At 39.5% G+C, this 13947-nt stretch overlaps 2 protein-coding genes across 2 annotated transcripts in view; one reads left to right on the top strand and one right to left on the bottom strand.

Annotated features, from left to right (window-relative positions):
• Nucleotides 1–174: 174 nt before the first annotated feature.
• LOC105232299 (uncharacterized) overlaps nucleotides 175–13947 on the bottom strand; it is a 38149-nt gene continuing 24376 nt past the window's right edge. The window contains exons 7-12 of the mRNA XM_011213946.3: nucleotides 8182–8310; nucleotides 3557–3645; nucleotides 2582–2693; nucleotides 2465–2523; nucleotides 592–2403; nucleotides 175–525 (exon numbers count right to left, since the gene is read on the bottom strand). Of these exons, the coding sequence (XP_011212248.2) occupies nucleotides 309–525; nucleotides 592–2403; nucleotides 2465–2523; nucleotides 2582–2693; nucleotides 3557–3645; nucleotides 8182–8310 (2418 nt within the window). The 3' untranslated portion in view covers nucleotides 175–308. The remainder of the gene's footprint in view (nucleotides 526–591; nucleotides 2404–2464; nucleotides 2524–2581; nucleotides 2694–3556; nucleotides 3646–8181; nucleotides 8311–13947) is intronic.
• LOC109579208 (von Willebrand factor D and EGF domain-containing protein) lies at nucleotides 6960–8753 on the top strand. Its single transcript, XM_019992461.3, has 2 exons — nucleotides 6960–7173; nucleotides 7964–8753. Exons 1-2 carry the CDS (start codon nucleotides 7081–7083, stop codon nucleotides 8480–8482), a joined length of 612 nt encoding a protein of 203 aa, XP_019848020.2. The 5' UTR covers nucleotides 6960–7080; the 3' UTR covers nucleotides 8483–8753.

Raw genomic sequence — 13947 nt, 5'->3', positions numbered from 1 at the left:
ACAAATGCTATAAGCACTGTATCTTAAGTACAGTGCTAAATAAAATTTTATACTTAGAAACGTGTCTCTCTTCTATAGACTCAATTAAAGCAAGTTAGTGGCAATATCAATCTGATATTTTCGGTACTATCTGGATCCAATTCTGGTACTCTGTAAACAGAGGACGCACATCTCTAAGCCTTTTAAGTAAATTTATTTTCAAAAACAATTCTTTTTAAAACTAAGGAGAGGATTTTATTGACATTTCCGAAGCGATTTCAATACAAATACACCTTACTCCAAAAGGTTCTTTAGTATCACATCTTCGATCAGCTCTCCTCGCCATCCTGCACATTGAGGCCATCTTCTTCTCTCGTGCCTGGCATTACAATGCCGAACGTTGGGTTTTCTATCAACCGCACGCCGTGCTTCTCCCGGAAACGTCTGCGCGCATATTCACGATACACCAATATCAAAGCCAGTACACATAAGGCGATAAATAAGAATGCCATTGTGCCGATAGTCCAGCGCGATACCGAGACGCCACTATAATAATAAACGTAAAAACATTTCATATAGTTAAACATAAATTATCGAACTACTTTATCTTACCTCAGCGCTATATGTTCCTCCATAGCACCCAACACGGAAACACATGCGCCACGTCGCTCGTTGTATACCATACCTTCTATGCATTGACATATACCGTTTACATCGCATTTTCCATTTAAACAATTCCATTCGTTACAATAGGCTACGCAGACCGGCAGATCGGTGTCATTGCTCAGATTAAGACGATAACCGAGATCACAACTGCAAGCGTTCGGTCCAATACATCTGCCGTGACCGCAGTCTTGTTCACAACTCGGCGCACACTCTGTGTGGCTGCCATTAAGGAACTTATACCCTTCCAGGCAAACGCACTCATCCGGCCGCAGGCACTCAGCATTAATGCAAGTCTCTTTGCAGATCGCCTGACAACGGTGCGGTTCGCTGGAGTTCGTCACATGGTAGCCATCGCTGCACTGGCACTTATTGGGTGCCACACACTTGCCATTCTCACACGACGGTCGACAATGTGCGACACAGTAATTGTGATGACGTGTCTCCGAATAGCCACTCCAGCATTCGCACATGTCCGGCTCCACACAATTACTATTGATGCACTGCGGCAGACAAATGGGATCGCAGATGTTGTTCGAACCTTTGCGTAAACGAAAACCCTCATAACAACGGCATACACCGCCCGCCGCACAAATGCTGTTGATGCACTTTTGTGTGCAATGCGGCTCACAACGTCCTGTCAACCATTTTTTCGTATAACCAGTCTCACATTGGCAAATACCCGGTGCAATACAGTGTCCATGTCCGCAGTCGAAATTACAAACTGGTTCGCATTCGTTGGACCGTTCCGAATTCGGACGATACCCGCTGAAACAGCGACAGATGTCCGGTGCGGTACATGTGCCATGGACGCAGGAGTGCTTACAGACCGGTATGCAGAGATAAAAGAGCAGCGATTGGTATCCCGGCAAGCAGCTGCACACACCTGGACTAACACATTCACCGTTTTTGCAACCACGCGGGCAGTGTGGTTCGCATTCTGTAAGTGAACCGTTCTTAAGGATGTAGCCCTCGTTGCAGGTACACGTATCGGGCGCGCTGCAGTGTCCATTGATACAGTCCTTTGTGCAATTCGGTTGGCAAACATGCGGCTCCACCTGTGTATAACCCTGATGACACTCACAGTGGCCCGGTTCATCACAAAAACCATTCAGGCAGCCGCGTGCACAAGTTGGCTCGCACACGGTGCGCGAATCATTGCGATATATATAACCCTCCAGACATGTGCACTGGTTGGGTGCCGTACAGTGTGCGTTCACGCATTTATCCATGCAGTTGGGCACACAGGCAAGTCCGATTAAATTATAGGAGCCCTCCTGGCATTTGCAAACGTTCGGTGCGATGCAATAGCCGTTGGGGCAGCCACCCTGACAAACCGGTTCACACTTACCCAAGGTGCCCAGTCTCAACTCGTAACCGCTAAGACAGTGGCACTCATTAGGCGCTTTACAAATGCCATTCTCACAGGGCTCTTCACAGATAGGCGTGCACACGCCCAACAACTCGTTGCGCTCATAGCCGAAATTGCATGTACATTTATACGAAGCATCACAACGCCCATTGGTGCAATCCGTCAAACACCGGGTCTCGCATTCCGTGACACTGCCATTGATGAAATTATAGCCCTCATTGCAGCTACACTTCTCCGGCTCAACGCATTGTCCATTGATGCAGGGCTCACTGCATTCCGGCTCACAGACGGTGCTATTCTTCAGGTTGTTGTAGCCTTCGGCACAGAGGCATACATCAGGACGCACGCATTTGCCTGCCTTGCAGTCCACGCAGTTCGGCATGCAATCTCTATGTGCGAGAAGAGAGTTTTTACTTTGCACAAAATGGAGTTCGCTCTTTAAAAACTTACCCGGTTTTTGCGTTCCTAACATAACCTTCGCAGCAGACCTCTTCCATGTCCGTGTACGTCTACAATCGGGTAAAATAGGTGTGGTAATAAAAGTTTTGTACAATTTTTGGTTCTCACCTCTTTGACTGTGCGTAGTACCAAGGGATTCTGAGTCGGCGTACAATTTGTACACTTCACATCCACCGGATATTTGCGCATGGTCACGAGTGACACACGAGTTTTGGGCGTTCTGTGGTTGAAAAAAAAAATGGCTATGGGTATTAATTTTTTTCAGATTCTTAGATGGTTTCGAAAATAGCACAAAAAATATGTCGTAAAACAAGCTCAGCTTCGAGGGGTAGAAATCGGTAAGTAGCTAAAGTTACGCTCTCATTAGTATTTTCGAAATCAAGTGATGATTTCTATAAGTTCTTGAAAATGTGAAATTAACCCCAAGAGAACTGCCTGTGTGGTCCCTGCATCATTTTTATACCCTGAACAGATTAAACTAAGTTTACCACGGTGTTTATAACATCCAAAAGGAGTCGCCAAAGGCCCTTTGATATATATGTATATAAATGATAAACGTAACTAGCTGAGTCGATATAGTCGTGTCCGTCTGTCTTTCCCTTCATCTGTATATATAAGAAAAACCTTCAAATATCGATCTGAAATTTCGCATCCGTCCTTTCCGAGCCAAAAAGCTGTTCTTTTAGTTCATTGCCAGGAATGGATGATATCGGACCACTGCAGCTATAGCTACAAACTGATCGATTGAAGTTCTCGTAAGGAATGTCTAGAATTTCTGAAGGATATAGCTGCGCTGCAACCGAAGTTAACGTTTGTACTTGTTTCTTGATTATTGCTGTCTTAGTAATTCACAATTAAATCATAAATTTATATTATTCCAAAATTTCCCGATCATTCCTTGCATATTACTCGTAGTCCAGAAATATCCCAGTAACTAATAGTAGTCCAAATTTATCGTTGAATATGATGTGGATCTCGAAATTATAGCAACCGTCAGTATAGCGGAACATCCTCCTCACTACAATTAGTCGTCTGTGGAAATAATCCACTTTCGCTATTTATTTTTCATGAAGACCAACTTACGGCACTTTTACGACACATGCAGTTGCACATGTTGCCAGCAGCAGAAGGCTTACAAGAAGCTGGTAGTTCATATGAGATTTCATTGTTTTCTTTCACTTAACGTAATAATCACATGAGCCAAGAAATTCCGTAAAAAAAAATATTTGCACAGAAACAACACTAAATTGCACAAGTCGTAGTGATCTCGTTGCTTCCAAGGCGATTTCCTTGCTCTTGCTTGCTTATTGAGAAGATCAGTCGCCTTCTGCGTCGGCACTCGTCGCCGGAATGAACAAATCTGTTAAATTATAGAAATTATTGATAGCCATTTGTAGGCGCGCAGCACTGTTGGTTGGCAATCATTATCGGCTTATCTACGCAAAGAAGCGTCGCTTAAATAAAAGAGTATTGCAAAAAAAAAAAGCGACAATCTGCTGCCGCAGAGGCCAATAGAGCGCAAAAATCAATGAACTCGGAAAACAACAGAGCAGTGCTCCTTTGACAACGCATATATCAAAAACATATATAAAATGACATGTGTAATATTGCTGTGTCTTCGGCAGCGAAAATCGCAAGACAGTTATCGGTTTCATTGCAACTATTTTTACTATTACGAAGCTGCATATCTATTTTTGACTCATGGTAAGGCTTTTCTTTATTATAGCTACATTTAACATCATATCGACACTTGAAAGAGTCATCTTATTCCATTTTCTGTTACGCTTTACTGTGCCACAAGTGTGATAAACGCGCAGAGGTCAATGGCAGAACTCAAAGAAAGCGGAATTCTTATTTAACAACACGATATGGTGAGGAGCTTGGCATTGAATATTCCTTTGCTAACAGAGATAAAGCGCTTGCAGCCAAAATAGTAGATGTTGGTGTATTTCTAGAGGAACATATATGTATCTTTTGAACAAATGAAAGTGATGATGGTATGGCACTGGAAAGCAGAAGTTCGTGGCAAACGCAAATCAAAGTACGAGTAATACAGCTAAAGGGTTGAAAACATATAGTTTAGATTATAACTGTATTATTTATGATTTATAATTTATGAAATATTGATACTTCAGATAAAAGTGGGTGGTAGCACGTACAGCTTATCGTTCCACCGAATGCGATATTCGCCGTGGCCAACGGGCAAAGAACCATAAATGTTTCGCAGTGTTCTCTCGAAAACTCGCAACGTCGACTCATCAGTTGTTGACATCATCCAAGCCCCTGCACCATATAGCAGGACGGGAATAATTTATAGAGTTTGGTTTTTGTTCGTCGAGAGAGGGCTTTGCTTCTCAATTGAATTCGGACTGCGAAGTAACACCTGTTGGCAAGAGTTATTCGGCGTTGGATTTCCAGGCTGACATTGTTGTTGCTGTCCAATATAGACGAAATTACGAGTATCTACGACTTCAAAGTAATGACTGTCAACAGTGACGTGGGTATCTAGACGTGAGTGCGGCGACTGTTTGTTTGATGACGGGAGCTATTTCGTCTTGCCCTCGTTCACTGCCAGACCCCTTCGCTTCCTTGTCCAGTCTGGAGAAAGCAGAACTAACGGCGCGGGTGTTGAGGCCAATGATATCAATATCAACGGCATACGCCAGCAGCTCGAGCAGCAGATTGAAGAAGTCGAACGATAGGGAGTCGCTTTGTCTGAAATCTTGCTTAGTATTGAAAGGTTCGGAGAGTAGCACCTTTTAGTGATGTCGAAAGCGGCTTTGAAATCGATGAAGAGATGGTGATGAAGAAAAGATTTTTCACGGGTCTTTTCCAAGATTTGGCGCATGGGGCATATCTGGTCGGTTGGTGATTTGCCAGGTCGAAAGCTACACTGTTAAGGTCCAATTAGTTTTCACAGGCTTCTTCTGAATCCATCTTTACTCCGTCTATAGTCGACATCACGCTTTCAGTACACTGGTTTTTCAACTTCTGTCAAATTCCGTTATATGTACATATGTATCTTGATGGAAGCTTTCTGCTTGCTCTTTCGAATAGACTCGCATATTATCTTTAAATTTATCGAGATGAGAATGCAGCATCTTTAGAGACATTCTACATCCGATGTGTGTGGTGAAATTCGGAATTATGTCAGTGATCAGCTCGTAATAATTGTCAGCCTTATGGGTTTGAAGTAAACAATGTACTATTGCTTTAAAACTGTTCCAGTATTTTTGCTCCCCATTGTTAAGTAATATCGCAAAGTAGTCTGAAGCCATTTGTTTTTGTTTGAGGTCTTACAAGGATTTTAGCTTTTATTTCCACCTCTGAAAGGTTTGAGAAAAAATGTTGTGAGGATATGAGAATTGTTCTAAACATCTGAGAATCAAAAATATTATAGTCATCCCTCAAGAACTATTGCTTTTGGTCTTAAAAGCTAGCACTGTGTAGATTAAAATTATGAAATTTTCGCATGCCACTGCCGTCAGTTAAGCAGACTTTTATACATATGTACATATGCACATATATAATACACAAATATTGTACGAATACTATCAACGAGCTTGAGCTTAGCTAGAATATGAACAATGCAATGCGGAATTCAAATGCTTGCCTTCTAAGAAGTTATGTCAGGGTTCATTAAGTGATTTCCGAAGCATATAAGTTATATGCTAGTTCGAAGTCTGCGGATCATTAACCAGTCTGTTTGGTGCTGTCTTAGAAAAATTAACGTAATTCTACACGAATTACGCTTAAAATCCGACAACTTTTTTGCAAAATTTCCTAAAATAAAAAGTTAGGTGGTGAATGCGACAAAAAGCCCCTAAAATAATTTTTGACTCTCTGCTTGACTTTATATTGTCAAATTGAACACGAACTGATTGAAACTGTGGTGTTTTTCCATCCATGTGCCCTCAACAGGAAGTTTGTAACACGCAGAAAGAAACGTCGGCGACCCTATAAGATAGTCGATTAAGCCATATCCATATGCCTGTATGTACACGTACTAGTCCCTAAGTTTGTTTGTTATCGATCTGAAATTTTGCAACTTACTTTTCCCACCAAGGAGTTGCTGATTTGTCGAAACCATCGATATCGGACCATAGGCTCGAGATATCTTCAAGACATTTCGCATTGGTTACTGTACAAGGCAATAATGCAACCTCCGAAGAAATTGTCAAAATCTTTTCACTAATAGCATAAAGCTGCCATACAAACTGGGCGGTAAAGTTCTGGTAAGAAATGTTTTGTATTAGTGAAGGGTGTTAAAACTTGCTTTAGTTCAGTTTTGGATATACTATATGTACATATGCATTTCGGCTTCGCTGGAACTTGGCGCTGGTTTACAGTGCATTTCAATTTGCGATAAAAATTTTAAATATTGTATATGTACTACTCATACACATTTTAATATGACACAATAAAAATAAAATTTCACCAATCTCATTATGGAATTTGAAAAGATTACATATTTGCGTTTTTAAGTTTCCAAAAGCATTACTTTAATCAATCGCCTTGCTTTAATTCAATTCAGTTCACTTTGTGAATTTGAGCAGAATTATTTTCGTACGGAGCAAAAATAGAAGAAAGAGCTTCAGAGATTCAAGATGTTTTTAAAAATGCTTATTTCGTTAAGTGTTCTTTCCACCATTATAAATTTGACTACCAGTCAATCGTGCACCAAAAAGCGAAGAGATAAAGTATGTATATTACTATGCAACTAGAAATATTATAGAAACTCATATAAATCAGAATTGGTTAAGGTCCACTGGGAAAAAAACAAATAATGCAATCGGTTATGATTACACAATAAGTAAATATGATGTAATTCAATATTAACCGATAGAATATATGATGTGTATGTGAAAAGCACAGTGAAGTAAAATCAATAACATTTCGTCAAATTTTGTAAATTAGAAGTGAGTGTAAGACTACTTTTATAACTCATAAAATAACTTGTGACGCACCTGAGACAGTTTATTAGGATATTTTTAATGTAGGGCTCAAGCATTGTTATCCTGTGACATTCAGGCGGCTCAGTAAGTAAAATGATAATGCGGGGCCTCCCACGTCGGTACACGGTAGAAAAATGCTAAAACAATCCACATGACACATTACTTCTGCCAGGAAGGTTATGGCGCCTATTCAAATGACAGTAACGGCTACAGCGGATGTTTGACCTGGAGCAAGTGGTTCGCGTTATATAAGTATATGTTTTTAAAGCAGGATCGTGGGTCTACCAATGAGTTAAGAATCCTGTGCTAATCAACCATTTTTCTGATAATCTGAAACATATAGTGGCCCTACGCTGCGAAACCTTATATATAAACACATATATGTACATATACACTATATATGAATAATATTTCGATAAGTGGTTTCGTTCACTGGTATATCAAAATTCGGAGTCAAAATTAATTTTAATCATTCATTTTAAGATATTTTCCTTATATAAACTATTTAATAATTAATAATTTCTTATACTTTTAGTATAAATATGATACCAGAACTGAAAGCTATTGCTGTGCTGGTTACGTTATGAGGAACAACGAATGCGTGTCCGCTTGCGTGCCTAACTGCCCTGCCAACAGTCGATGCACCAATGTCAACAAATGCACTTGCAATTATGGTTACACTTCCACCACGTCTATTCCTAGAGACATTGTCTGCGAGCCGAAGTGCACTGCAGGCTGTCAGCCGCATAGTACTTGTACAAAACCCGAGACTTGCACATGCGATTCTGGATATGAAAGACGACGCGGGGATGGCATATGTGAACCCATCTGCGAGGAGCGCTGTTCTGAACATGCGATTTGTACAGCGCCAGATACTTGTAGCTGTGTGGAGGGTTATAAATTAAATGAGGACTTAAAGGAATGTGTACCAGAGTGCCAATATGGTTGCGATACTACAACAAATACGATTGAAACCGGCGGCGCTGCGCAATCATTGCGCATGACTATTGATGGTTTGATATTCGCTGTGTTCATGTCGGCTGCGTTTGTTTGAGCATTAAGACATCGTCAGCGGCTTTATATTAGATCATTAATGAGATGAAAGGAAAGCAACCAATTATATTAAGCTGGAACAGAAGGTTATGTTATGTAATATCGGGCTAAGTTATATCCACCAGCTGTAAATTAATTTTATTCAAAAGTATTATTTTGTGCAATTATATTTTATAGTAATTTGACATTTTCAAAATTAACAAGTAAAGAAGGGGTAAGTTCGGGTGCAACCGAACATTTTATACTCTTGCAACTTGCAAAAATCGAAGCCAGAGAAATCTTCTTCTTCTTCTTAATTGGGGCGTCAGTCGTTTCTTCTTTTCGCTACGTGGCGCCAATTGGATATTCCAAGCGTAGCCACGTCTTTCTCCACCTGGTCCTTCCAACGGAGTGAAGGTCTTCCTCTTCCTCTGCTTCCCCCGGCGGGTACAGCGTCGAATACTTTCAGAGCTGGAGTGTTTTCGTCCATTCGAACAACATGAGTTTGGTTTTTGTTTGTCGAGAGAGGACTTTGCTTCTCAATTGCCTACTCAGTCCGAAGTGGCACCTGTTGGCAAAAGTTATCCTGCGTTGGATTTCTAGGCTGATATTTTTGGTAATGTTTACGCTGGTACCAAGATAGACGAAATTATCTACGACTTCAAAGTTATGACTGTCAAGTGAGGTGGGTATCTAGTCGCGAGTGCTGTTTGTGAGGCGGGTGCGAGTGTTGGCTGCAACAAGATGGTGGTCCGAGTCGATGTTAGGACCTCAGAGCGCACGCAAATCTAAAACACTAGAGACGTGTCTTCGGTTTATCATAACATGATCGATCTGGTTGGTAGTTTTTCGATCCGGAGACAGCCAGGTAGCTTGATGAATCTTCTTATGCTGGAATCTAGTACTACAGATAACCATATTTCGGGCCCCGGCCAAGTCGATCATCCTCAACCCATTTGGGGATGTTTCGTCGTGGAGACTTATTTCGTTTGCCATGGTCGTCATCAAAAGGGGGGTTTGTCTTCCGAGGCTGTTGGTAATTTTTCATTGGGGGTGTGTTTTTACGTGGCCCAGACTCAGCGAACAACCCTATGTAGGGGATATTTCGCATTCTCACTTTAGCTCGCCTTCAAGCGGATGTTCTTAGGCTACCCAGAGGATACTTGGTCAAAGACCGGAAGTCGTGAGCTGCTTGAGCCATATGCAAAAGAATCATTTCTGGCCACTCCCAAGTGAATGGCGGTCAGAGAACTTTCCTCACTTGCGTGAACTTCTACACATGACTCCATCCTCCAGGGAAATACAAAAAGGTATAAAACCGATCATATGAGTAAAGTCAACCGGATGTTCAAAAATCCTGATATAAGTTATATAGGGGCTTGGTCAAGTTTTCGGTCAAATTTATCTATTTTAGGCACAAAGATGCACTGTTATGAGTAAAACACGCGCTCTTGTTTTCTTAGGCATAACTCACATATTGGCCGATATATGCGGTACAAAGTAACCCGGAATTTCGAAAATCTTTATATTAGGTACATATATGGGAGCTAAGCGAAGTATTTGTCCGATTGAACTTTTGACATACAGTAAGAGAAGGATTATCCCTTAATTTCAGTTATACTTATCACACATTGACCGACATTTTCGATCAAAAGTCAACTATATGTACCGGGGCAAAACATTCGGTACTAAGGGGCTTGAACAGTTTTAATTGGATTTAAACAATTTTTTACTCCAGTGACAGCTCGCTCGCATGGACAGACAGACAATCAACTGTACTTCAACTTTTCTCGTCATCATTTATATACATATATGTATGTCTATAACCTCATATCTATCTCGATTAGTTTTAGGTGATACGTACAACCGTAAGGTGAATAAAATTATATTACTCTATACCAACTGGTTGCAAAAGTAAAAAAAAACTCCGAAGAAATAACAAAAAACAGCAACAGAAATTTAGTCGAAGGTAATATATTTTTACAAAAACATGCTCATGTATATGTGGGCAGTTTTACATTGAAAATGAGATGGTCGATTTTTCACTATAAAATCGCTGGCTCGAATCCGGTTCGGGTCTACTACCATGATCCCTTAGGCAAAGTTGGTGAGAATGTTACATAGAACATTTCCCGCATTCGTAATTTTTTTTTGCTTCCTTGTAAATCGGCCCGACCTAATGTATTGTATATATTTTATACAATAAAAAGACGAGAACTACATTTACTGGGCGCCATTTATCACTTGCGGCAAAAAAAATGTAAGCCAGTGTCGATAATGCGCGGAGGCAAAGTGAGTAAGAAGCTAACTAAGCAAGTTTTAGAGTAACAAGATCAATAAGAAGTAAAATAGTTTAATAATTCCATTCAGAGCTTAATGCACAGTTAAAACTCATAAAAAAGTAAGCTGCTTACTACACCGCGGTATTTTTTAAAAAACAGGAACATAGGCATAGCATTTTGTACCCTAATTGGTATTATCCATACTGAGAGAGCGTGTGTAATCCTGACTGTTATTGCCACCTAAGCATGGTCAAGTAAGTGTGCAAAGAAGATCATGAATGGTTTCAAGCTAGTTCGTGTTAGCGATCAACCTAGAACTCTGGCAATATCAGACTGGATCAACCTATAGGCAAACCTGGGGCATGTTAGGGGTCAAGCGAAGTCAAACGAAGGATCAAACGAAGTCAAGATAGAGGTTAAGCGAGATGTAGCTAAGAAACAATCGTGGCCCCAACCAACTAATAACCAGTCGGTCAAGTGCCAGCCTGAGAGCCAAGCTCATAGCGCACTGAGCAAAATTTGGGTCCCTAAAACGTATAGTTTCGACCACTAATGGCTACCAACTCTTAAAACAAATTAAACCACTCTTTATAATTTATTTTATGTCGAAATCTTCATTAATGCTTGATTTATCTGAAGTGTTAAAGGGTATCCATTCTGTTAAAGTTTATAATTGTGTTATGTCGGAAGATGCGTCGTTTTGAGGAAAATTTTTGCACTGTAACCTACTGATGTCAAACAACAGTTATGGTCTAAGTTTAGTTAGTATTGGTCGAGTACTAGTTCAGATTTGGGCTGTTATGATACCTTACAATGAAGAATTACCGATAGTTTCGATCATAACATATATGTAAATGGTGGATGGAACTGGATATTGACAGGTAAGACCAGTTTAACATCGTCTCAAGAAAGGCTAAATATCGCCAATCGCTTTAGATATAGTGGCGGAGATGCGTCTACACTTTTAAAAAGGTGTCTCTCTTAGTTACAGTACTATATTTAGACTCATCACCGAGTTGCTGGATAAGGCTTATTTTGGTTAACGCTGACGTTCATGGGCCTCTCTTTGCAATCAATAAACAAATCATATTTAAAATATAGGCAGGAAGCAACTATGCCGAAATTATCGCCTTACCTAAGGATGGAAGAGGAATGGATTGATAGACAGATATTTGTGGATAAGTTTTCGTCATTTCGGTACACACATATGTATATAACATAAATGGTATACATATCTATCTCGATTAATTTCATGTGTCACCAATAATAATCCTTAGATGAACGAACATCTTTCATACTCCGTTCAGTATGGTGTGAGGGTATAAAAATTGTTCTAAACATCTTAGGATCCAAACTATTATAATCGTTCCTCATGAATCATTGTTCGCTCAGCAATGCTTTAGATTAAAATTATGAAATTGGCGCATGCCACTGCCGTCAGCGAAGCAGACTATTATACATACATATGTACATATACATATATGTATACACTATACAAATATTATCAACTAGCTTGGGCTTGCCTAAATGTCTATATGTAGAGAGTTAGAATGTGAACAATGTAAAGTATGCATTAATGCGGAATTTTACAACATTCCCTTCACATTGCCTTCTCATAAATAACGGGTGTTTCATTAGACTTTTGGTTTTCAATGAGACAATTCTCTCTTCCGCGTTGGTCGTTTTGACAGCCGTTATTTGTTTTATATGCAGTTTAGTTTGCTATTTCATAATGAACTGCGCGTAGCAACTTCGGTCAATGCTCCCAAAGTGAGATGACCACAGACTCCGATTTTCACAAAAAATTTTGTTCAGCGTTGTAACACACTTTTGGGTACGTTAACAAACAAATTTGTTGCATTTGGCGGGACGATAATCTACAAGTTATTTGCGAGACAATGTTAAACACACTGTTTGATGTCCTCTATGGACAAAGGGCATTATGGGTTCATGTTTCTTCAATAAAAGAGCTGGCCATGACGTTTCAGTTCATGAAGAAGACCATAGAGCCCAGATTAAAGACTTATTCGTGTCTGAATTGGAGAAAGTTGATTGATGTGAACGACCATTGGTTGCATATCTTTGTCTCAATATGATTTATTTACTAATTTTTCAGTAACATTGACTCTAAAGCAGATATTTCGGATTCCCAGCAAGACATCCTTAGCGTTATCTTCGTATTTAGTAGAATATTTACATTTTTTGTTTTGAATACTTTCCTATATATGTAGATATATTTCGGTTCCGCTCTACTTCGCGCTGGCTTACACCATTTTAAGTTGGATATGGAATTAGTGGTGTAATTCAATTCATGCTTCCGATAAAATTTCATATATTTTATATGTAAAACTCATACACATACTCGTATTAATATGACACAATAAAAATATAATTTTAACAAATTGCATTATGAAGATTACATATTTGCATATTTTAAGTTTCCCGAAGCATTACTTCAATAAATCGTTTTGCTTTAATTACGTTCAGTTCACTTTGGGAATTTGAGCTGAATTATTGTTCGACGGAGCAAAAACAGAAGAAGGACCCTCAGTACAGAATGCCTTTGAAGATGCTTATTTCGTTAAGTGTTCTTTTAACAGTTATAGATTTGACTACCAGTCAGTGGTGTACCAAATTACGAAATGATAAATTATATTATAGTGAACCTAGACAGTATATAGACACTTATTTTACTACTAATTGGATAGGATGGACTGTGCAAAGCACCAGATATGCAACTACTTGGGATTACAAAGTAAGTAAATACAATGTAATACAATATCAACCGAGGGAATACATCGGTGTATGTGAAAAGAACAGTGAAGAAAAATCAATAATATTTCATCAAATTTTGTGAATTAGAAGTGAGTGTAAGACTACTTTTCTACCTCATAAAAACTTGTAAAGCCACTGAAACAATTTATTAGGAGCTTTTTGATATGAGCCTCGAGCATTGTTATCCTGTGGCATTCAGGCGGCTCAATAAGTAAATGATACTGTGAGGCCTCCCACGTCGGTACACGGTCGGTAAATGCTAAAACATTCCACATGATACATTACTTCTGCCAGAAATTTTATAGCGAATGTTCGAAGCAGACTATCGGCTAGAAAGTCGTTAAGTATTGTATATATGTATATACCTACTATATGTTCGATATATATGGGTTTACATATTTTTTTTCTTACTTATAATTGATTTTAAGAT

This window comes from Bactrocera dorsalis, chromosome 1, assembly GCF_023373825.1.
Source record: "Bactrocera dorsalis isolate Fly_Bdor chromosome 1, ASM2337382v1, whole genome shotgun sequence".
In the NCBI taxonomy this organism is placed as follows: domain Eukaryota; kingdom Metazoa; phylum Arthropoda; class Insecta; order Diptera; family Tephritidae; genus Bactrocera; species Bactrocera dorsalis.
The sequence above is the reverse complement of the archived record's forward strand: the minus strand, read 5'-3'. Positions and strand labels throughout refer to the sequence as shown.

What these genes read in the sequence shown, in the direction of transcription:
- LOC109579208 (XM_019992461.3), top strand. Translation starts at nt 7,081, where the DNA reads ATGTTTTTAAAAATGCTTATTTCGTTAAGTGTTCTTTCCACCATTATA. An exon ending in CCAAAAAGCGAAGAGATAAA is followed by an intron (nt 7,174 to 7,963) that starts GTATGTATATTA and finishes TTATACTTTTAG; the next exon opens with TATAAATATGATACCAGAAC.